Source organism: Canis lupus, chromosome 1 (assembly GCF_011100685.1).
Source record: "Canis lupus familiaris isolate Mischka breed German Shepherd chromosome 1, alternate assembly UU_Cfam_GSD_1.0, whole genome shotgun sequence".
Lineage (NCBI taxonomy): Eukaryota > Metazoa > Chordata > Mammalia > Carnivora > Canidae > Canis > Canis lupus.
This window is the reverse complement of record NC_049222.1, coordinates 92,429,360-92,454,897: the sequence shown is the minus strand read 5'-3', so window position 1 is coordinate 92,454,897 and position 25,538 is coordinate 92,429,360. Positions and strand designations below refer to the sequence as shown.

Below are 25,538 nucleotides of genomic sequence, written 5' to 3'. Positions count from 1 at the left end.
TTTTGTAAAGTGCTGGACCAAAACGAAGTCTTTAGTAAGGTCCAGTAGCACCTCGTTTTAGTTTCTGTGTACCAAATTTCTATAACCTTGAGGACATTTCTAGGAGATGTCTTCGAATCTTTAGGAGAGCATGAAATGTCTATGGAATTGCATTAATTTGCCCTTAGAAGTGGAGAGAGGGCTTGCTTTTTTGTGGATCGCTTTGTAGCCTCTCCATTGGAGCCCCATCACCCACGAGTGGACCCGAAGAGAAGTGGCTTTGGAGTACTTAGGTTTCTTCAGCCTATTATCCCATTGCTATCTCTACCCACGGCATGGTAGATGAAAGGACTCTCTCCACTCTCTTAGCTCGCCTGCCTGCTTGAAATGAATTTTCTCCTTTCAGTGCCACCTGTTTTATTATTTTGACGCTATTTCTCAGGCACAGAAAAGTTGGTGGAGAGGGAGCCGTGAAGCAATGTGATTTATCCTCACCTTGGAGTGGCCCTGCTGGTCCCATTCACCCCCAGATCCGGTACTTCTTAAGATCGGCCAAACTGGCCTAGTCAGGGCCTGAGGCTTGATTTGAATGTGAAATCTTCAAGTGTTCTTGTGGGCTTTTTCCACAGAATGAGAATTTTTTTTTTTCCTGATAATGAAAATTTTTTAGCTCTATATAAAAATTTCAAATAATACAGAGATTTAGAAATTATAACAAGTGAATCTTCACAGTCACAACTCTAGGGGATGACCACCAGGAAAAATTTAGAGAGGATTTTTCCAGGGTTTTTTTTTCTGGTTTCTATATAAGCAAATACAAAAACAGACCTGAAATGTGTCATACAAATGTGTTTCGATTATACTGTCTTTGTGAAGCAAATGTCTACAAAACATATCTTTTCCCCTGTAGCCAACATTCCCTTTGAACATGCTCTTCCTGGCAAACCCTGTTATTATAAAGTCCATTTTCCAGAGGCAAAAAGGTAACAGGGTAAAGTCGATGAGCCTCATCTAAGAGCACTTCTGTGTTTACCTCTCAGTAATGCGTTATGCCCTTTCTGGTCAATAAATCTAATCTTGATCTTTTAAATTACACATACCACTTTTCAGGAGATCCACTCCTAGCAACTGCATGCTGCACAACCTGTGCAACTGTATGTGGAGGCCCTGTTCCTCCTCATCACGTGTCTCTGGAACCAGCTTTGCCCCAATAATAAGATAATGATAATAAGAGAAGAAAACCCAAGGGGCCCATATATTAGCAGGGACTTTTGCTGTAGGTGACTGATGGGGATGTGTTCTCTACACTCTCCTGAGGAGAACCTTCCATAGTAGTAAGGTTAGGTGTGAGTGTTTTCTCTCTCTACTGTACTTTGGAATTTTAACAGTACATGCTGGAAAAAACCTAAATGTTAGCCCATTATAATGATGTCTAAGTTAATATAAAATGTATTAAAATTTGGAGGTGACAACAACTATTTAATACATTTAATTTCCACAAATGAATACCAGCTATTAACAGTATCAGAATTGGCAGGAATGGAAATCCAGTGTGCATTTTTAATCTGATACTACTGCCTCAGTCACTTAGTTATTTTAAGATTTTTATTTATTGCTTATCCCCAAATCTTTATTCATGAGAGACACAGAGAGGGAGGCAGAGACATAGGCAGAGGGATAAGCAGGCTCCCTATGGAGAGCCCATGCAGGACTCAATCCCAGGACCCCAGGATCATGCCCTGAGCCAAAGGCAGGCACTCAACCACTGAGCCACCCAGGAGCCCCAGTGTGTGTGTGTGTGTGTGTGTGTAAATTAAATATTTTATTTATTTATTTGATAAAGAGAGCCAGAGAGCACAAGTGGGGGGAATGGCAGAGGGAGAGGGAGAAGCAGACTCCCTGATGAGCAGGGAGCCCCACTTGGGACTCCATCCCAGGACCCTGAGATCAGGGCCTGAGCTGAAGGCAGATGCTTCACTAGCTAAGCCACCCAGGTGCCCCTTAGTCTATTTTTAAGGGCCCATATAATATTGTCATCTATAACATTGAAGGGCACCAAAAAGTCTCTACAGCAACCCTTCCTTATCCATGCTGTAGTTATTTTGCGAATGAACGCATGTGTCCCCTACATTCACATGGGCACAGGTGAAATTTATATCTAGTGTAGATTTCAAAGGACACTGAAAACTTTCCTCCCTCCCTCCCTCAGCAGTTTTCAGCTCATTCCCCCCAAAGCAGCATAGCCTACCAAAGTGACTACTTTAGGGTGATTCAAATTATGCCAACTCTTGACTTTTTTTCTTTTAAGATGTTATTTATTCATGATAGACAGAGGGAGGCAGAGACATGGGAAGAGGGAGAAGCAGACTCCCTGCGGGGAGCCGGATGCAGGACTCATCCCAGACACCAGGATCACACCCTGAGCGGAAGGCAGATGCTCAACCACTGAGTCACCCTGGCACCCCTAGGCCAAATCTTTCATACAAAAACTTCAGAAGTCCCAAAGGTCTTCTTAAAAGAACTCTTAAAAGTTTCCATCCCCAACTGGCTAGCACTCAATGACTTTTGCCCTGTTGGGGAGGACCGCAGGTGGCACCAGTAGGGCCTTGCTGCAAGCGAAGTGCCAGGGGATAGGGACACCCGCAAGCCCTGGGCCCGGGAGGAGCAGCTGCCCAAGGGTCCCGAAGCCCCCGACGGTGGCCTTTATCCGGGGTGGGGGCGGGGGGTCTTCCTGTAACGAGGTCTCGGGGTTGTCGTTTGTGCAGACGAAGGCAGCGAAGTGGAAAGCGAGATGGACGAAGAACTGGACGACTCTTCGGAACCCCAAGCCAAAAGAGAGAAGACCGAGCTGAACCAGGCGTTTCCCGTGGGCTGCATGCAGCCGGTGCTGGAGGGCGGGGTGCAGCCCAGCCTCCTGAACCCCATCCACAGTGAGCACATCGTCACGAGCACCCAGACCATCCGGCAGTGCAGCGCCACAGGAAACACGTACACCGCGGTGTAAGGATTATTAAAGCGTATTTTTCCAGCTAACATTACCCCTGTTGATAGATTGGGCTTAAGCTGAAAATTTAATAAGCCTGAAGGTCGACTGTTGTCAAATTCTATCTGTGCTGAACATTACCTTTTTTGGAGTTGTGAAATGGAATGGGTGTATGTATTTTGCCAGGTCTTTCTTTTTTTCTTTTCTTTTTTTTTTTTTAACGTAAAGAAAAAATCATTTGCCTCTCAATAATAAGTTTTTTTTTTTTCTCTCTCTAGTTTCAGGTGTCAAGAAGGATTTTTACCACATTTAATGCCAATGTTTTTGTTTTCTTATAATTAAAAAGTAATTTACATTTTTTTGTAGCTTAAAATATTTTATTGTTGATTGTTAGTCTTGGTGTATGATTTCATGTGTAAGTTTTTAATTAGATGCACTTCTGTGAAATATCAAAAGAAATGAATTTCTTTGATTTACACTGGAGGCATGCCCATTTGGCAGCAGATGCATCAAATTTGCTTTTGAAAGGTGCTTTTCATTGGACAGAACCACAAGACGCGGTTTTGATAACACTTTGGTACGGAGAGAGAATACAGAGCATTTTTATTATAGTGCTAGAGGGTTGGGAAGGTCATCTATTTTTCTCTGGAGAAAAATTGAGCTGTGCATTTATCAGTTCAGGGTAAATGACAGAACTGCAAGAGATTATGCTAATATGCACATAATTTGTGTACATAATTATTAAACCATATTAATGCAAGCTTCCGTTAAACATTGAATTTTAACCGTTATTTGCATACCAATTCCTCTGTTTAAAGACTACTGATTCTGTATTTGGGACCACTGCACAGATGCATTCTGCTGTTGAGTGGGGCTGTTATAGTTAGATACTGAAGCTGAAAAAAAAAATGACTTGACTTTTTTTGTTTTGTTTTTTTTTTTAAGTGTACATGCTACTTATGCTGAGCTGGACATACAGGAAACCATTCCATTTGGATGACTTTCTTTTATTCCAGGTCTTTTTCCTAATAGTAGTTCAATATGCTGCTATTATAGAAGAAAATTTATAGAATGCAAGGAATGTAGCAACCTGCATATCGTTATTTCCTTCAAAAATATTTCCTGGTTTCTAAAGTATGTGGATTTAAATTTTAAACAGAACCTGAAGGCAGTGTAACTGGCACACCACACTGTTGCTTATCCCCAATTCTGTAGGATTTGGATAGGTGGCTGGATGGACCAGTGCCATTGAAGAATGTACATCAGGGATCATCGTACCTCGGCTATTACATGGTGCCTTAAAACAGAACTGAAGCAACGGTTTAGTAAGGCTTATTTTGTTCATGTGAATTCCTCTTCAATCCATTTGACAAGGTGTGCCTGTCACTTTCAGATTCCCGAAGTAAGGACAGGTTACATGTTCTTCAAAGGAAATTTAGGGCAAAACAAAAAGACAGAAATCAATTTCCCCTCTCCGAGTGACCACGAATGGACTTTTTGATTCCTATAGCTGAATATTACTTGATTACAGATCACATTGCTTAAGGGTGTGGAATAGCAGACTAGTTTTAATTACCAACTTGTCACATAAAATCATATGTTTTAGGCCATTCTTATCTAGTTATTTAAGAAAGTTAACAAAATAAGCAGGTACTTATTGAAGTGCATCTTTTCAGTCTAAATGTTTTTTTTCCGTCTGTGTCCTGGTTGTCTGTGTGTTCACGGTGCACTCAAGTGCCCATGGGCAGGAGTCAGCTCAAAGTCGGGGGAGGTCCTAGACAGGATGTACCCATCCCCATCTTAATTTGCATGAAAAGCCAAGGTTCTTTTAAGCACTCAAGTTATTAACAGCAACAACAACAAAAAACAGGCACATCCATTCATTTAAGTAGTTTTTAAAAAGCTGATCAGCAAAAATTAATACATAAATATGTAAAGCCAAAAAAAGGGAAAGCACAAAATGATTTACAGATGATTAATGAGGCCTATATTGAACTCAAGATGTTTATCTTAACAGTTTTACTGGGGTGGGGTTGGGGGTTGGAAAGAAGAGGGTGAGCCAATCTGTTAAAAAAAAAAAAAAAAAAAAAAAAAAACGAATGGCTTATCGGGTGACGTGCAGTATATTTCTACTGTTGTTGCTTGATTGCCTTGGGCTGTTCGCATAACTTAAGATCAACAGAGTTTCTTAAGTAAACTTTAAATGTTTTAGATGTAATTTTTTAAATGGATTCAAATTTTCTATGACTCAACTCACTCCTATTTGGAAGTATTCACTGGCATTCTCTCATCACCTCATCCAAATATCATTTACATGACCATCCCTGTTTTTTGTTCGCCCAAAAGGCGATGAATTTGCACCATCACGCACACAAAAAGGCAAACAAACAGAACACCTTCACTGCAAAGACCACCTATCTATTTCAGTGTGCATTAGGGAACATTTGCAGGTAAAATTAAACTCACAAAACAAAAAAGACACTCTTCATCTCAACTCTCCTTTCCAAAAAGCTCTTTCACTTTCCTCTCCTTGTCCACCAGCCCCAGAACTCTACTCATCTGTATCAGACCAAATGTACTTGCTGGTTTCACCTTGTTTATTGAATGATTTTTAAATGTATTGATTATCATTGTTTAATGTTGGATATATTTGTATCATTAGAGGAATCTGATAATAACGGGCAAATTTAGATGGATGAAAGGTAGGGATTGGGGACCCTCCAGGATTCAACATTTCTTCCAGTTGTTCATGGTATATTCTCCATTAGGACAGTTAAGGAGTTAATAAATATTACTACATTTCCACTTGACTCACTAAGAACTTCATGATCTCCTTTATGAACACAGGAGCATCCATCTGTGACTAGGGCAGATAGTTGACCAACAGACAAAAGAGCATCTACAAGCTGGGCTACTTCTGGTGATCTGTAGTCCACAGTAAGACAATACACCTCTATAATCAGACACAGACGTCTCAACCAATCTCGAATTTGAATTGTGAGAGAGAGGAGAAAATTCAAACCTCCTAATTTGTACATTTGAGGAAATTGGAACAATCCCCTTCATTGTGTTTATTTAATAGTTTGATTTTTCATTTGTTTCATTCATTGAAACTGTGACTTTTCTAAATAATACGGACACTAATACTCTCAGAGTAGATTTATTGACAAGTGACAAGTGCACATGTTAAGGACTTCTTAATATTTCTTGACATTGTAATCAAACCCACTAGTCATGAAAAACCTCTACATAGACCAAGTGCTACACTTTCAGCGAGGAAGATTTAAGGAAGGCATGTTGGCTATCGTTAAGTTTCGGAAAAGATCCTTCCGTACAATAGGATTGAGTATCGTGGGTATGGTTTGAGCTTCACATACATACATTGAGAATCATACCCGGAAGATTTGCATCCATGAAGCCAGTGAACAATGGGGTGAAATGGGGGAACCACCTCCTTGGAACACAGGGCCCAATTTTGAAATTTTTCTTTGGATATCAAGCGGCTGGTCACTTTTTCAGGATTCTCATCCAAACTGTGTTTGGACTGACTATTTAAGTCTTACTGCCTTTTCAGAAATCTGCTTTCCTTTTTGTGCTTTTTCTTGTACTGTATAGCACGGTTCATGCACCTCTCTTTAGATGGTGTACTTTAAAAAAAAAAAGTAAATTTTAGAAAATGGTTTTAACACTGCATACCTAAAATTAGTAGTGTGCAACATTGACTGCCTTTGATTTGTAGTAGACGAGTAAACAATGAACACGTCCTTGTGGAATATGCTATCAAAGACGTTCAGGACTGACGACTCTTTCATTACTGAAATCATGAACCTTTTTGCGTGAATGCACTCTCCAGAAGTGCTAAGCGTGATGCATTTTCAAATTTAAAAAAATTCTTCAGACGATATATTTGAAATGTCTAAAATGATGCTGTGCTTGAAACATTAGTGAAAAAGAAAAAAAAAATGTGTGTCACTGTGATGTCAGTCCTCCCTGTGTGGACACAAGTAGAAAGTAAAAGAACTCTGGCAAGTCACCTTTCTGGACAATTTGAGGCAGTGGTTATAGGCAACAAATTGACCTTTGTTAGAACCCTTCCCTCCCCCAAATTCTCGGTGAGGAAACCACAACTATCAAAAAATTGAAAATCAGAACTTAACAATTTCTGTGAATCACCCTGGAACATGGGGGAGAGGGGGTTGTCATGCAGTGCTATGAAAATTGGGCTTGTCACTAGATCAGTTCAACCTCCATGTATAGGGTTAGAACAAATCAATGAACGGAATCCTAGTATTTCTGCAAGTCTGGTGATTAAAAAAAAAAAAAAACTGGAATAGAAGCATTAATTCAGTGCTTGGTTCTAGTATTAGAAAACCCCTTTGATGTAATGCCTTGTATTAACCCTTTGAGCATTGTAAGATATACAATGGGGGACAAAAGCCTTTCAGATCATTTATTTAGACTTAGACCGGTAAAATATACTCTATATCCAAATGTCTAATTATTGCTGTTTTTTTAAGGGGGGGGTAGGAAGAGAAAGTGTTTCCATGCTGAACACTTGCATTTTATATACAACTCTTAATTTTCTTCTTCAAGAGGGCTTGATATATTTATTCCCAAATATTCACTGCCATCTAAGTAAGTGTACTGTTTACAGAAAAAAAAAAATCGACTTTTCTAGCATCACATCATGACTCTAGAAAAGGAGGACAGATACATAGGGCCTTTAGACCTATGTCATAACTGACCTCTGCACATTGAAAGTACCTAGATTGCCTTTAAAAGGTATGATAAAGAAAGGGTTACATTTCTTTTTTTTTTTTTTCCCCAAAACAAAACAAAAGATCTCATTTATTTAGCTTTAGAAAGTACAATTGTAAGTGAAGCCTTAGGAAGAAATGAGTTCTAGTGGATAAAGAAAAGCTGAACTCTTTGGGGGCAGGTAAGCTATTTGGAGTTAGATCTCTCATAAAATATTGTTTGGGAATTTCATACAGGGCATAATTTTACCTATGCTCCAAAACTTTTAACACTTTGTCAAAAAAAAACAAACAAAAACCCGATTAGACGTAGGTAGAATGGAGAGCAAAGCACTTGATTTTCAGCTCATCTGTCAGGAGATGCCATGACGACTGCTTCTGATATGTGTAAATGCCAGTCCGCTTACACAGTTGCCGACTTTTGTTCAAGGGACGCTCTGCGTGCACTCGTCCCCCTTTGTCCTCTGCGTGACGGAACATGAGAGAAGTGTCGTCTGCAGATGTGCTTGCGCGGCCCTAGCCGGGCGCACCCAAGAGCGTAACCTATTCCGATGTCTGGTGAAGGGACATCCATAGCATAGTGCAAGTTTGCCGTAAACATTGCTTTTTTAGGCAGCGTAGGAAGTCAAACCATGCAAATTACTCATGTGTTAACATGCAATACTCAAAGGGTTTTAATTTAACTCTCTTCTTTTGAATTCTTCATGATGATTTACTGTAAATGCTTCTCAGTTTGCATGCTCTGATCATTGCTGCTAGTGATTTTATGTGCCAGTAGACCTGAGTTTAGTTTACCAATTTTACTTAAATAGTAAAAGCCACTTACAAAGTGACTGCCTAGGATTTTTTTTTCCTTTTGTTTGAAGTAATTGGTAATATGTCTTATTTTCAAAAAATGTGTTTCGTCTCTTATTTGGTTCTGGCATTTTATTCTTTATTTCCCCTCCCCCTTTCCTTTGTTTTTTAAATAAATTATGATGTTGGGATTGGAAGCCCTGAGTAATGAAATCTTTTGGTAAGAATTGTTATGTAGCTCGATAATGAGGACAACAAATCTCTGTTAGAAGAATTCTGATTCTGGGGGAGGAAGGAAAAAATTAAAACTCCCTATTGACTGTTGATACCGAGTACATTTTTCCTTCAATGAATTAATAGTTTTGAATGAATGATTGCCTTGTTTTAACCTGCTAAACACAATTTTAAATGACCCAATAAAGGAGGTATTGAATTTTATTCGTTTAAAAAGCATCTTTTGTACCAAAGCAAATTTTTTTCTCTACTCATCTCCATCATCAATTGGGACCTATGGTGGTGACCAATGCATTGGTTACAGAAACTTTAAGTGAGTGCCTTGAGAAAACTTGGAAATTTGTGCCTGGGGTGGTAAACTTTTAATTAGGTTAATTGTAGTGCTTACCAATCAGTAATTCCACTATCACTCAGGGCTTTCGTACCTTCTAGGTAAAACTTCTTTCATTGTGTTTTTTTAAAATACTGTATTTTTTTTTAAGTGCCATCATTTAAATTTCACTTAGTAAGTGGCAGATTACATTATTCAGTCCCACAAGCACAGAAACATAGTAACACTAGGAGATATTTGAACATTTATTTTACAATCGACTGAATATATTATGTAAATGAGGTAAGCAACTTTTGTAGAGATTGTATGTGTGAGATAATGTAATGTTCTTTTCCAGTTTTTGGACTACAGTTGAATAAACTTTTTAATTATTTAAAAACATCTTTACCGAATAACATGTGATGGTTTTTTGTATAATGTATTTGATTTTGTAAATACGTATTTCCTGATGTGATTTTTGTGAGAAATGCTAAATCTTTTAGTATATCATGTCCTCTCAAAATTGGCAGGAGCTAAATAATAGTTTGTGGGCGATTTGTATTGTGTACTGTACAATAACTGGGGAACTTTTATAATTATAAAAATATATATTAACTTTTAGTGTGTTGTTTAAACAAATGACTGGAACATACTAAAGATATTAGTAGGATTTTTCTGAATATTTCAGACTTGAACTCAGGCTAGCTTTCTTGTGTTTTTCAAAACAAAATGGTGTCTTGTCTTTTAAAATCAATAAATTTGTTTCCTTGTTACAATACATTTGAAATGCCTTGATTTTTTTCTCCCTCAAATCATTGCCAGAAAGCTCATAATGCACCTCCTGCTTATCTAGAGGGTAGTCTCTGTGTCATTGACTAGCTTAGAAACAAAATTAAGTTGTTTTCCGTTTTGGTGTCAAATGAAATTAGCAATATTTACACATGAACAGCCCAAAAAGAGAAAACAGAATTATAAGCCCAGCAGGGTACAAATCTTACCCTCAAAGAAAATTAGTGATTGAGTGCTGTTTAATTTCAGAAGCTGTCAACAGTTCCATTGTAAGTCCAGATTTTTGGATGTTCATAATGTGTTTGTTTTATGTCACTTCACATTGATATTTGGCACCCAAGTTCCTTGCTTAGATTGAAATAGCTTATTAAAATTCATTTTAATACACTTAAGATTCCCTGCCCCCATTTTTTGCTGCTTTGAATTACATACAGAAAAATGTATTATTTTCAGTATACATTACTGAGTTTTGGCGAACACATACAGGCATGTAACCACCACTACAGTAAAATTTAAAACTTTTTTTTTTATACCTTGCAAATATTTTTTTTTAATTGTTGTGCGGTGGGGGGGGGCTTCCTAGAATATGGAATAGCCAATTTGTTATGATTTCATTAAAAGATAGAAATGCAAGACAGGAAATATCCTTGTGGGAATCCCCAGCATGGTGCTTTCAAATCATAGTACAAAGTTACTTCTGAAACAAAAATATTGACCTCTTAGCCCACAAAAACACCAAAATCATCCCAACTGATGTAGATGTTTAATCCAGTAACATAGAAATGTACCAAATAATGTTAGTTAATAAACAAATGAAAGAAAAGGCAGACAGAAGTAGTCTGTAAGAGTACTATGCTAGGAAGAAAATGTATCTAACCAATTTGCACATTTTTATGTTGCATATATACTCGTGAAATATTTGGAACTTTTGTACAAAAAAAAAAAAAAATAGAGTTCCCAGTTTCCAGCCTTATTTTTGTACTTGGTTTCTTCTAAAAATCTGAAGTCTTTCCTGTAATTAATTAGTGTACTTACCTTGGTTATAATATTCTTCCCACCATAGATCCTTAATAGCATTTCCTTCTCTTTTGGAACTTGGACATTTCAAGACATGAATGCAGCCTGAGAAACATCACCGGGTTTCATTAACTGATTCAACTCCATCCACCAAATACTTTTTTGCCATTATGGCCTAAAAGTAACGTGTGTAGAAATTTGCCGTTCATCATTTGGCCTGAAGCACAGATTGTTTTTTGTGGAACACCATAATCAGTGGTATGGCTGCCAAATTGTTGAGGATAACATATTTGAAATCAGGTTAAAGGAACAGAAGGGCACTCTGGTCTGATTCTGCTCTGCTTCTCCCTGAAGCAACATCTGGACTAGGAGGAGGGGTCTGCTGACTCACAGGGGCTGGATGTCAGATTAGTTAGGCAGAGGGACCTTAGACATAGTAGCTTCCCAATGCTGAAGAGACCTGTTTTTCATCAATTCATTGCTGGCCCTCTGATTGGAAAGTATCCCATGTGTGCCCAGGAACATGGGAAGTTGTGCCCAAGTTGTCTGAACACAAATATGTAGTAATTAAATAATAAATGCACTATTATTGCAATTAAAAGGGAAAGATTATCAAACAGGATTTTTGAAAGAGACCAGTGTACAAGAAAAAGCACTCCAAGAGGCTGAAAGCAAAAAGAGATAGAAAAAATAGAAATACTATGAGATAATTAATGATAAGTCTGGTAAAAAGATGTCAAAGATCTGTACTCTGAAAACTATATAACATTGCGCGGGGGAATTAAAGACTTAAATAAATGGAGAGATCCACTGGGTTCATGAAGCAGAAGACCCAATACTGCTGAGATATTAATTCTCCCCAATTTATCGAGTCAACACAATCCAATCAGAATTCCAGCAAGCTTCTAATAGACAATGACGAGCTGACTTTATAATTCATATGGGAATGCCAAGGATCTTGGTTAGCTAAAACAGCTTCGGAAAAGACCAAGTCGGAGAACTACCACTACCTAAATTCGAGCCTCTTATAAAGCTACACCAATCAAGATAGTGTGGTATTAGAATCAAGACAGATCAACAGGATCTGTCAAACAGATCAATGGAAAAGAAGAGTGCAGGGGAAGGACCACTGGTTTTTTGACAAATGTACAAAGACAATTCAATGGAGAATCTTTCAGAAAGGCATCTATAGGTCTACAAAAAAAAAAAAAAAAATTTAATCACACCATATGCAAAAGTGAACTCCAGAGGATCGTAAACCAAAAACTATAAAACTTATTTTTATTTTTAAAAAATTTATTTGCAAGAGTGTGTATGAGTGGCAGGAGGGGGAGATCCCCCGCTGAGCATAGAGCCTGCCTCGGCCTCCATCCCATGGAGACCTGAATCAAAATCAAGAGTCAGATGCTTAACTGACTGTGCCACCCAGGCATCCCCCCACTTAAAAAACTTTTAGAAAAAAATGTAAAAGTCTTTGAGATCTTGAGTAAGGCAGAGCTCTCTTAGCCATGACTCCAAGGATAATCTGTAAAAAATCAAACCAATAAATCAGACTTCATCAAAAATAAATTTTCTGCTCTTCAAAAAATGCAGCCAAGAGAATGAATAAAAGTTCTATAGTGGGAGATTTTCCTCGGATCTCTCATTTTCCTGTGTGTGTTTTGAGCAAATGTATTAGGTATGTTTAGCAAAAAGCCTATCTGGAAGATAGAAAGGCTCCCTCCAGGGCAGAGGGCATATCTGTTTCCTGGTAATGTAATAAAGACAGTGTCTTCTCCACCGCAAAGGCTGGGCAGGCTTGCTAGCAGCCGCTTTAAATGACTGGGGTTTCCCAGCTGGGACACAAACCCCATGTGTGCTGCACGGGCCTGGGTCCTTCACATCCCTCCTAGGTCTTCAGGAGGAGGGCTGTGAATGCGAAGCTCCAGGGCAGCCCGGGGGCCCAGCGGTGTAGCGCCGCCTTCAGCCCAGGGCGTGATCCTGGAGTCCCAGGATCTAGTCCCAGGATCGAGTCCCACATCGGGCTCCCTGCATGCAGCCTGCTTCTCCCGCTGCCTGTGTCTCTGCCTGTGTGTGTGTGTGTGTTTGTGTGTGTGTGTGTCTCATGAATAAATAAATAAAGTCTTTAAAAAAAAATGTGAAGCTCCAAAGTCCTTTCTGTCTAACCCGGGAGCCTTGTGTGCCCTGCTAGTATCTTCAAACCCTTGGAAGGCTTGCTTGTTAGTTCACCAGCAGGTTAAAGTAACCGAACCCTTCACAGCCCCTGACACCACAGATTGGGAGAAAATATTTACAAAGCATGTAACTGATAAAGGACTTGTATCCAAAGCTGCCAAAAGCTCTCAAAACTCAAGGCGTTTAAAGTGTATGCATAGAGCCCTGACCACCTTTAACACTAAACACAGATTTCGTGAATATTTGCTACGTCTCTCTTTAGAACTGCACACTTCAGGATTTCGGGGACGCTCCCTCTTTAATGAGATGCCTGCTCCCCAGGCTGCAGCTAAGATGATAAGCTCATAGGTCTTTCCACAGAGGGAGCCCCCGCCTGGGTCTGTGGCCTCTGTGCCCCGGGGGGGGGGGGGGTAATCCATTTAAAACCTTTCTCCACCGGTTACAGATACAGGGGGCGCCTGAGCATCAGCCCCGTGGCCCCCAGAGCCATGCCCCCTAAGGTGCCCCTGGTGGCAACCACAAAAATCAGGGTACAGGCTGCATTCTGGGTGGCCTGGCAAGCTGGAGCAGCCCCTCCGGCCAAGCCCCTGTGCAAGCAAATAGGCTTCTTTCCTCCCAGAAGCTGGGGTGTGTGGGAGTCCGCTGGGCGCAGTGCGGGGGGGCCTGGCCGGCCCACGACGGCCTCTGGGATCCTCCCGGCCCCGGCGGAGAAAGGCTAGCGGCCCGGGCCCAGAGCCCGGCGGAGGGCACGCCGCCTGCTCCAGGGGTGTCCGCATTTGGGGGCCCCCCATGGGCCCCCGCTTTCGGGGGAGCAAAGGAGCCCTTTTCACTTCAGTCTGGACGGGAGGTGCGGCTGCCCTGCTGAGCCCTGGCTGGTGAGGCCCCGCGAGCCTTGCAGCGCGTCTCAGTTTGGCTGGAGCCCTGGCATAAGCCCACTGCTTTCCAAATGTTTGTATTTATTTATTTATTTATTTATTTATTTATTTATTTATTTATTTATTTATTTTTGTTTGTTTAAAGATTTTTAAAACATTTACTTATTCATGAGAGACGTAGAGAGGCAGAGACTTCCCACCAGGAGCCTGATACGGGACTGGATCCCAGGACCCCGGGACCACGACCTGAGCCAAGGGCAGACGCCCAGACCCTGAGCCACCCAGGTGCCCCTCAAACGTTTTAGATTATTTGAGGGGGCTCCTGTCTCAGGTGCAGGTCCTCAACATGGGGGATCCTGATGTGGGCTGCGGCCCCTTGGCTCCTCAGGACCAGTGCTGGCCTGGAGTTCCCTCCAGGTGCACGTGGCTGGGCCAGGGGCCAGTTCATGTGAGACTGTGCCCCAGCCTGGCCCCCCTGCTTCCGTGTGGTTTCCCTCTCGTTTGCCCCAACCGTGGGACTTGCTCAGCCAGCCTTTAGGGTTTGTTTTTTTCAGAGGAAGCTTCCATAGGTAGCTCTAGTGTCCCTGTGTCTGTGGGAGGACGTGACTTCTGGCCTTCCTGGGCTGCCATCTTGAACTGAACCCCAAGACCTCTCCTGGATCACTGCCGAGTTCCCACTGGCTGGACATTTCCTATGTAATTCAATCAACAAATATTTGTTGCATGAATCAGGACACCATTTGTCTTATGATTATACCTAATGGTTATACTATATAAGGTTGATTGTTTCTGCTGTTGCCAATAATGCTTAATAACTTATCTGAACATTTTATTGGTGCATTTGTCATATTTTCCCCATACACTTCTAGAAGCCACATTTGGGGGTTAATACATTGCAAAATTTAGTAGAATTGCTCAACTCTACTGTGAAAGCTTACACCAATTTTTAATTCCTTCAGTAGCTCTGAATCAAATCATTAGAAGCCAATTAAAAAAAAAAAAGTTTTAAAAGGGATACAGGCAGGGGGTGGTCCGAGGACCCAGAGGGGCTCCTACAAGACCAGCCAGGAGTGTCCTTGGCTTCATGCAGGATGGAAGTCAAACATGAGCCGGCAGGAGGTGAAAGCAGAGTTTAATGAATATATAGAGAGAGATATAGATGGGGCATTGGGAGATTCAGCAAGGAGAAGAGAGAGTCTCATGGTTTGGGGTCTGGGTTTTTTTTTTTTTTTCTTAAGATTTTATTTATTTATTCATGACAGACAGAGAGGGAGAAAGAAAGAGGCAGAGACACAGGCAGAGGGAGAAACAGGCTCCATGCAGGGAGCCCAATGCGGGACTTGATCCCGAGACTCCAGGATCACACCCTGGGCTGAAGGCGGCGCTACACCGCTGAGGCCCCTGGGCTGCCCGGGCCTGGGGTTTTTAATTGATGATTGCGGTCTGGGGTATGTGTCTTCTCAGGCATCCAGGAACCGTTCAGGACAAGAACAAGGTCCAGGTGGCCATGAGAAGTCACTATTTCTTGAAGCCAGCAGTCTTGGTGTCGAGATGTCTGGCATCCATGGTCTGGAACATGGATATAACTTTGGTCATTCTCACCTGGTCCTTCATTAGATATCTGTTTGAGAGAAATCATTAATTGCTTCTCCCTTACAAGAAGGATATGCACTATTTGCATTTTCTGAGGCCTGTGTAGAGTGAGGAGGAGATGCAGGTCATAGCAAGAATAGAAGCTGGGTAAGAGGCCAAGAGTTAAAAAGCTTTTTCTCTCATGGGGTGCTTTTGCTTGCCCATTCTCAAAAGCAGTTTATATTTGGGGGAGCCTTGGTGGCTCAGTCAGTTAAGTGTCCGACTCTTGGTTTAGGCTCAGGTCATGATCTCAGGGTCGGAGGATCAAGCCCCAAGTTGGACTCCTTGCTCACTGGGGAGTCTGTTTGAGATTATTTTTCTCCTTCTCCCTCCCTCTATCCCTCCTGTGCACACATGCACTCTCTCTCTTTCTCTCAAATAAATATCTTTTAAAAAACAAATTATATTTGACCTAGGACTTACATTTGATCACTTTACAGCCAAAGAAATCAATACTTCAAAAAATCCTCAATAATCTGGCAAAATGCTTACTCAGCAAAATGGTATATGATTATTCAGAACCCTTCCCTCACCAATCGCCATATTAACTGTAGGTGCACTTTGGGCAAATAAGTATTTTATGTCCCAGGTGATTATTCTGAAGTTAACCTTGAAATATAAATTGCAAATACAACACTAAGCGGTTATGTTAGCCTGTTATTACAACTCTGTCATTTTAATTGTAGCCCATTAAATGTACCTACATACTCTCAGAACAGTTCATTACATCTACTAAGTAAAGGAACTGTTCTTTAAAGTATGAAAAAAACTTTTTAAAATCCTTCTGATATAAAATATGACTCGTAACCTCATCAAACTGCAAACAACCCATTTCCTTCAAATGTAGAAGGAATAAGGAAATTGTGGGCCATTCACATAACGGAATACCATACATTAGCAAATTAAAGCAAGTACAAGTAACAACACAATCTCACAAACATTATATGGATAAAAGAAGCCAAATGTGGAGGAAAATATGTTATATTATTCCATTTAAGTTGAAAAACAGGAAGAAGCATACTATAGTATATTGTTTACCTTTGGAGAGGAAAAAACTTTTGCAATTGAGAAAGAACTGAAGGCTATTGGGTGCTAGCACATTCTATTTCTTGATCTGTGTAGTGATTGTCTGCACTTTTGCTTTGAGAGAATTTACTAAGCTGATATACACACCCACACACATGCATTAAAACTTTCACATATTGAAAGGCACCCCAAATACAGCTTTACTTTTAACACAATATTTAATGATATCTTGAACTAGAAGCAGCCATGAAATGCTCATGATTCAGTAATTAAGAAGGCCACACAGATTAGAACTGTGAACCAGCAAGAGTCACACTCTTGCATAGAAATGTTTTGCTGGGGCACCTGGGTGGCTCAGTTGGTTAAATGTCTGCCTTCCACTCAGGTCATTATCCCTGGGATTGAGCCCCATGTCCAGCTCTCTGCTCATCCCTGTCCCTCCCCCTGTGCATGTTCCCTCTCTCCCCTTCTCTTTCTAAGTAGATAAATAAAATCTTTAAAAAATGTTTTGCTAAGCATGTCCTATAAACAAAGAGAGCCAGAGAGGGACACTCCCAGGGATTGTCCACCCGCTCCTCTAGATAGGCCTGTCCTTGCTGGTTCTCAACTTTTGGGCCAGTAGGGATGTCCATACTCACTGTCTGCCCTCCCCTTTAATCCCATCACTCTACTTCCAGCTTTTATTAAACTCTGTATTCTGGCAATAGAACATTTCTATTATTTTTAGAGGCCCAATTTCTTGATAATACTCTGTAGATACATCAGTCCTAACATCTGGTTTTATAGGGTGGCTTCTGGGGGAGAATATATCTGAACGCCATGCTCTGCTGGGAGAACCTAGAATATTCTGAAGTACCACCATCAACCATCTGCTTTTCTGTGGAGTAACAGAGCTCATCTGGGTTTGGTCCAAAAAGGATTCATTAGGAGTTAGGGAGACTGGATCTTTTTTCATAAAATAATAAAGTAAGTTCAAACAGAAGTATATGAGAAAAAAGTTCCTCCTCCCAATCCAATTCTTCTTTGCAGAGGTTAACAGCTATTAAGTTTACTGCTAACTACAGAATGGGAGCTGGAAATAGAGATTTTAAAAATACATTTGTACTTTTAAATACAAATAACTCTAACAGATTAGGGTTTATGGATTGTGAAATATGTGCTCCCTAAAATTCCTAGGTCAGAGCAGTGACCTGATGCTCCTAGAAATGGCACATCCTCTATCTCAAATTCAGCCCACTTCAAAGTTTCCATTCTTTCTACATTTGGATGTAAGCTTTATTAGGAGCTGAACACATTACACTATTTTGTCTGTGGCATCAAGACAGGTACATGCCAGGGACACTCGTCCTCCTGTGTTCTTGCTCAGGACTCAAGGACCGGCAGAAGGTGCTGGGCAGGGAAGTGGCCATTGCAGTCCTGCCGTCCCTGTGACCTGGTGCCCTGGCTTCTCTCTCTGCTCACCAGGCGCGGCTGCTTAGTCATGGGTTTATGAGAAAGCTGCTCTTTAAATTTTACTTTATAATTTTCTTTCAAGCTAAGAATGAATTTGAATACAAAGGTTCAAGAAAACCAACATCTATTTTAAAACCCCACAACACACAAGGAAAGATAGGAAATGTGTGTAACGCATGACTCATGGTTCCTTGGAGGCTGTGTTACACACTGGGCTGACCCCCACGACAAAATCGCTGGGGAATTAGAGTACTGAAGCTGGTACAGCTATCAGAGGAGTGAGAGTAATGTGTCTGGATGGGAAGTGTATTCCAGGAGGGAGATGGCAACTCCTTCATTCCATGTGACAAAGCCAAGAGCATGGGGGTAAAGTTATGTGGTTGATAATTGAATTGACTTGATCAACCCCCAATACTCCTTCAGAAGTAGGATGTTTCTTCTCTGAAAGGAACAAACATCACGAGATTCAGGTATTCTTTGTAACTAGTAGTGGATGCTCATCAGAATGGAATGCAGTTGGGGCTGGACAGACATAAAATCCCACATACAGAGTGCAGACAAAGAATACTCAGGGTTTGATGGGCCATGATAGAATGGTGGAAGGTATCTTGTGAAGATGTCATCTGTTTACTTCTTGGTGGGTTGACGTAAGGACTTCCATATTGACTCATTTAATGATTCTCCAAAACTCTATAGGATAGGTTTCCATTATTGATCCCCATTTTATGGAGATAATAAATATTTGTCAAGTGCAATTTTAAACACCTGTTACAGATAACTCCTGACTGCCTGGTGTCGCATGATGGCACAAACCTCATAATGTCAGCATTCTGTAAACAGCTATCAAAGGTCAATCCTTGGCACCATATGCTTCTTTGAAATAGTCAGCACTGGTTTATCTGTGCCAAGGAAGGGGAGTATTGTGGGAAAGCAAACATTCCTGACTGATCTTGTTGGGAGGCTCAGTGGCACAGTTCAGAGTTTAGTTGTGGAAGAGAGCTGAAGGGTAGGAGTTTTCCAGTCAGTTTCCCTGTCTTCCATTCCGGCCATGCCATCTGCTAACTATGTGATCATGAAAATAACTTTTCTGAAATTTCATCTCATCATCTGTAAAATCAAGCCAAGATTAGGACCCACAACGTAGGGATGTAGTGTGAAGATTAAGTGAGATAACACATGATTTTAGCCAGGGGTCCAGTGAGCCATGTGGGAGGCCGGGGGCATGCCATGGGAGGGTCTACAGCCCCCTCCTGTGGTCCCCTGGGCAGCTCGGGGGAAGGCTTGGTCAGTCCTTGCTCTAAGTTTGCTAGAGGGCAATGACTTTTTTGGGGGATTCCGGTCTTTCCTTTTTGACTACTGATAAAGCTAAAACTAAACTCTCTTGGAGTGCTTACCACGTGCAGAAACAAGAACTTCCATATTATGTCTTTCTTCTCGGTATGTATCAAAATTATATGTTATAATTGATAACATTAGTGTATTTTAATTTTGCTTATAAAAACCTGTGATTCATAATTATTATTGCTCAGGCAGCGTTTGTTTAAATTTATCCATATATTTATTTTCTTTGTTTTTTACAAAGCTATGCTTTACTTCTCTCAATGGTCTCGAAATCACTCTCAATCTGTAAGACATAGTCAACTTCAGTGAAAAACTTGGTTCTATGCAGCTCTGCATATATTTATTATCAAACTCCCAGGTCAGGGATAGAAAACTATCAAGCTGATTCCTGGCCTTTATGTGTCATGGGAGGAACAAACACTCATCTCTGAAAGGTAGTTTCCTTAGATGTAGAACATGCATCACAAATAATAGCGAGTTTGCCCAGTTAGCATGAATAAATAAAGACTACGCCAATGTGCTTTAAAGTGGCACACAAATGTAAAGTCATTGTTCTCAGTCTGACGTGTACATGTTACATGATCCTGGGCAGGATCTGGCCTTCCTGTCTTCCTCACCTGTAGGGAGGGTTTTGAACTGCTGGGCCTTTAAGACCCCCTTTCTCTGGAGGGTCTCTGATTCTATGACTTCTGGTTGGTTCTATGTTTCTTCATGCACAAGCCTTTGGAGGGAGAGTGGTATCTTTGGTTAGAACTTCCTTCAAATACCTACCCTGGTTATCAATTTTTTTTCACCCCTGTATTCAAGTACAGCTTTGCCTACTTTCTCCTCTAAGTGTTTGGCACTTCGTCTTTTCACCAGCTTCACTCCTATCGCAAGGTGTGACCAGCCCATGATTGAGCAACATTGATTTTGAGAACCCGGTGTAAACAATCAGGACCTGTCACCACTGAGATGGGATAGAAGGCCACAGGCAAACTGCATAGATACTGGATTGACCAGGGCCAAGGTCTGTGGCTGGAGAAGCTCCTGTGCTGAGATTCTAGGTGTCAGCAGCCAGCCACACTCCCTCTCAGCTAGGGAAGGGCATGAGTGGCTGAGAACCATAGCAGACCCCCAACTACTGAGGCCAACTTGGAAAACAGTCCTGCACAAAACACCAGGGCAGGTGCTCAGAACCAGCTGACAGGGGAAGCAAAACCAAAGGAAGGAAGGTGATCAAGTAGTTTGCTTGATTGATTGCATAACCCTCAGTTCATTTACATATCCACCCATTTACTCATTCACTCGATGAACATTAAATATAAAGAGACTTCCAAGGATGTTCTTTAAATTCATGGAATCCATGGGTTGTCCTATCCAAGCACGTACTCCTTTTCCTCCTGTGTCCTTGGATATTTAGTGAGTAGAAATTTAAAACAGTATTGAAAACTTTTGTTAGCTAAATTCACCATAATTTAGCTACTGGAAATGATGGAGATGGAACCAAGATGTAGAGACTCATATCTAGTGTGGGAACAGTGTATGAAATTAGAAATCGGAGTCCACCACAAAGAGAAGACCTATTATAATTTAAAGAGGTCACATTAAATTAAAAGGAAACTTAAACAATCTCATGGAACTTGTTCCAAATAATAATACTTTTGTTTGGAGAATGTATGACTACCTTGTGAGCTCTAGAGGCTGGCTAGCTAGATTTGTTAAGACAAAACGGCCTAATTGTCAAAGACTTGCTTGAATGTAAGTTATTACTGTTGTTTATCTCAAGTTACTAAGATTTAAACTCATTCTCAAAGGTGTATTATGTTGTCCTTAGCTCTTAAAATAGAAATCCTGACTTTATATTTTGTGGTGATGTCTCCCTCAAATGCAGCCAAAACTCTTTTTCTCTCTCAGTTTTACTCATTTGAAAGAAGCATTTAAAGCAAAATTTAAATGTGTCTCCTTTCATTCCTGTGGTCCCTCTATCCTTCATAAATGATGCCACCAAAGTTATGTGCTCCAGTTGGTCTGAAAACCCCTCCCAAGGTAAATGCAGTTGCTGCCCAGATTTAGGTCCCAGTTTGTTTTTACTCACACACATTTGACATTATGATTGTTTGGTACAGCTACTGTTTGTCTTAGATTTTTGCCCATATAGGGGCAGCCTGGTGGCTCAGTGGTTTAGCGCCACCTTCAGTCCAGGGTGTGATCTTGGAGACCCGGATAGAGTCCCATGTGGGGCTCCCTGCATGGAACCTGCTTCTCCCTCTGCCTGTGTCTCTTCCTCTCTCGCTCTCTGTGTGTGTGTCTCTCATGAATAAATAAATAAAATCTTAAAAAAAAAAAGATTTGCCCATGCATTAACCATATCTTATATCTCAGTCTTTCTTTCTGGTTTGTTTTCCTCTGCATGAAGTAAATCCTTTTGAATTTCTGTTAGTGGATAAATTTAATGTTTTGAAACACTTTTAACTAGCACCTCATACAAACTAATATATCTTTACTGTGGATACTTGGAAAATACAGGACAATCCAAAGAGAAAGCAAAACATCACTCAGAATGCTATTACTGAAAGAGAATCATTAAAAAAAAATTTAAGTGTATTTTGGGGCACCTGGGTGGCACAGTCAGGTAAACATCTGACTCTTGGTTTCAACCCAGATTGTGATCTCAGGGTCTAGATTGACCCCTATGTTGGGCTCCATGCTCAATGCAGAGTCTGCATTAGGCTCTCTCTTCTTATCCTTCTGCCCCTCCCTCCTCTCTAAAATAAATAAAGTGTATTTCTACATTATGTACATGTACACAAAGAATTGTACACATTAGTTATACATGTCGGCTACCGTAGTACTATTGTATGTGTATTATTGCTATGCAAATGGAAACATAATCTTAAAGGCTCTGTAGGGGAGGAGAAAGTTTCCTCTACTCTCTCAGAGTTTCTGGCTGGGTCTGAAATAAACTGACGAACACAGATCATAGGGGAAAAGTATATAAATTTTATTGAATTTTTACATGTATTTGGGAACCTTCACAAAAGAATGAAAACCCAAAGACGTGACCAGAGCAGGAAGCTTTTATATCCTTTAGACAAAGAAATCATACAATTTGTGAAGAAGTGACAAGACAAAGGGTTTTAGGCTAGGAATAGTGAACAGTGTAGACATAACTAGGAAGATAAAGGTAGTTTAACGAGATTTATATGAATTTCTTGACCCCAAATTCACCATCTCTGGTAGTAAGAATTTCTTCCCATCTCCTGGGACTGGTAGAGAACCTTTCACTTGGGACATTTATGACCTGTTTCAGGGAAGAAGAGTGATGGTGTGTGTGGTGAGGGAAGGGTGAGTGTCTAGAGTGATCTTTCTGCTTCTGCTGTTTTTTTTTTTAAAATTTTTTTTTATTTATTTATGATAGGCACACAGTGAGAGAGAGAGAGGCAGAGACACAGGCAGAGGGAGAAGCAGGCTCCATGCACCGGGAGCCCGACGTGGGATTCGATCCCGGGTCTCCAGGATCGCGCCCTGGGCCAAAGGCAGGCGCCAAACCGCTGCGCCACCCAGGGATCCCTGTTTTTTTTTTTTTTTTTTTTTTAACTCCTTCAGTTTAAGATATTTTATATGCCAATGTGCTATATTTTGGGATAGTATGTCTTGAACCCTATCAGCTATTTTGCTGTTTTTCAAAGACAAAATAAGCATTTTAATTCAATTTCAGAAAAAGATGTCTCATGAATTTAGATTGCAAAATATGATATAAAGAGGTTTATTTTTCTGGAAATTCAAGAAAAAGGAATAACCCTTAATATGTTCAGTGATGATTTTCTAGATCTTTCTCTTGCATCAAAGGCTACACACCTTTTGCCCAAAGCACTGGTTCTAACTGCCAACTCCCCCCTCTTCTCTTCCTTTAGCTGAGACAAGTTGATTTCCCTCTACCTCCCCCACTTTGTGTCAGTGCCAAAGATCCTGGGCTCTGACCAATTAACAGAATTGCCCTTTAGGCCAACAACCCACAGTCAGTGGGGTTGCTGGCCAGCCCTTAGGGCAGACTACAGAACTGGGATTATTTCTACCTTCTCAGGAAGAAGGAGTCCAACACTGATCCTTAGCACAAGTCAAAGCTCAATATGAAGAAAGACTAAGGACTCCCAGGCCCAGGGTAGGCTGCAAGCTGGGGGCAGGTCTCGGGAGGTTTTGCAGCAATTCCACTGTAAGGGAGATAAATATCTTTCTTCCTCTGCCCTTCTAAATTCTCAGCTGGCACCCTGGTGACAAAAGTATACAAATTTATTTATATAAGTTTTAAGTGACACAGGAGCCTTCAAAAGAAATGAAGAACTAGAGAAATGCTAACGTGAAGTGTTTTATGCTAGGTTTGATGAGAAGTACAAAGTCGTGGAAAAATATGACAAGACAATGAGTTTCAGGTAAATATAGTCCGCTGGAGGACAGTCAGCCAGCAAGGCCTGTTTATCCAGATCCCTCACCGTGTGCCTTCCTTTTTGAAGGGAAGAATGCTCCTTTCTTTCTGGTGTAAGGAGGAGGGCACCTTTCACATGAGTGTTTTAGGACCCGCTGCAGGAGGAGGTCAGAAAGTTCTTTCTGTACCTCCCGTTTCTCAAATTCCTTCTGCTGAAAACGCTCAGTATGTGCAGGTGCCTTATCTTGGGGTAGCATGTCCTGAACCCCATCACCATCTTTAGAAACAAGGGGTGAAATTGGACCCTTTTCCACTACAGTGGCTCTATGAGGTACTCTGCTGACACTGAGCCCCAAGAGGATCTGCAAACACAAAGGGTCTGCACAGTTCTGGAGAACTCTGCTCTGGCTGGAGAGCAGAGTGACAGGCAGAGGCAGGTCAGTCTTAAAGGGAGAGGATGTTAAAAACTTCAGCTCTTGGGACACCTGTGTGGCTCAGCAGTTGAGCGTCTGCCTTCGGCTCAGGGTGTGATCCTGGGATCTGGGATCGAGTCCCACATCAGGCTCCCTGTGAGGAGCCTGCTTCTCCCTCTGCCTATGTCCCTGCCTCTCTCTCTCTCTGTGTCTCTCATGAATAAATAAATCTTAAACAAAAAACAAAAACTTCAGCTCTCTACATAGCTGCCAATCCTACAGAGCAAAACACAGTAATCAAGTCCACCGTTCCGGACTGGTATAGCTGGGGTGTCTTCAGGTCTTTTACTGAGTCCCTCATCCAGCGTACGATCTCATTGCTGGTGTGATACATGAGAAGGCAAAGAAGTGCAAACTGAGCTCTGTGGATCAGTGCTACCCCAGACACGGGGACTTCACAAGTTCCAAATGATATTCATAATTCCCAGGAGCCACAGGGCTGACAAGTCAAAAAGCAACCCCTGAAAATGCAACCTTTTTAGAGCCACTGTGGCAGGTAGGCATCCTCATGGGAAGAGACCAGCTGTAGCTAGTGATATGGGGAGACAGAGGACCATGTGAGCCTCTGTTCTGATTCCAGAACTGCTCCACTTCTTATTTGGCTGTGGTTCACAAAGGAACAGCATTTTAGATACAAAGCCACAGAGTAAGGTCGGCACAGAAGTAATGACAGCCAGTGTGTCCCAGCAAGTGTGGCCATCTTGGGTTCTGGCCTGGACAGAAATTGTAAAGGCTGTTTTTTGTCTGCCTTTTTCATTTAATAATTTTTTTAAAAATGATAATATGAAAATTGATCATTGGTATGAGTAAATATTTTTTATTGTGCTGGGTAGTGAGTGTGTCAATGTTTGTTTTATTTTAGTACTATTTATACTTTACTCCTGTGTAGTAAACATGTGCAAGTGTATTCTCATGGTCTTTTATTTATTTATTTATTTATTTATTTATTTATTTAATTAATTAATTTTTATTTTATTTATTATTTTTTTTTCTCATGGTCTTTTAAATTGTAAGGACTAACCTTATGGATATTAAGATTTGTCATGGAACATATTCCCATGACACTGTGTGGTTCAGTGTCACACTCCTTCAGCCTCTGCTCAGATGTCATCAGAGAAGCCATCTCTAGTCACCTGTCCAGCACCTGGCATTCCCCATCTCCCTCACCCTGTTTTATTTATCCCATAGCACTTCCTACATCCATATTCAGTATATATTTGGTTATTTGTTTATTGACTGCTTCCTCCACTGTAAGCATCAATGGGGTAAGGAATTTGAACTTCTTAAAATGACTG

The 25,538-nt window shown here is 40.9% G+C and overlaps 1 protein-coding gene across 25 annotated transcripts in view; it reads left to right on the top strand.

Annotated features, from left to right (window-relative positions):
- RFX3 (regulatory factor X3) overlaps positions 1-9,836 on the top strand; it is a 289,026-nt gene extending 279,190 nt beyond the window's left edge. For 22 of the 25 annotated variants that reach the window (XM_038527193.1, XM_038527196.1, XM_038527198.1 and 19 more), the window contains 2 exons: positions 2,745-2,979; positions 3,241-9,836. In XM_038527193.1, coding sequence (XP_038383121.1) covers positions 2,745-2,979; positions 3,241-3,304 — 299 coding nt within the window. In that variant the 3' untranslated portion in view covers positions 3,305-9,836. Of the gene's footprint in view, positions 1-2,744; positions 3,013-3,240 lie in introns of those variants that run through there. The other 3 variants (XM_038527178.1, XM_038527177.1, XM_038527182.1) reach the window with 3 other exon arrangements.
- The last annotated feature ends 15,702 nt before the right edge of the window (positions 9,837-25,538 follow it).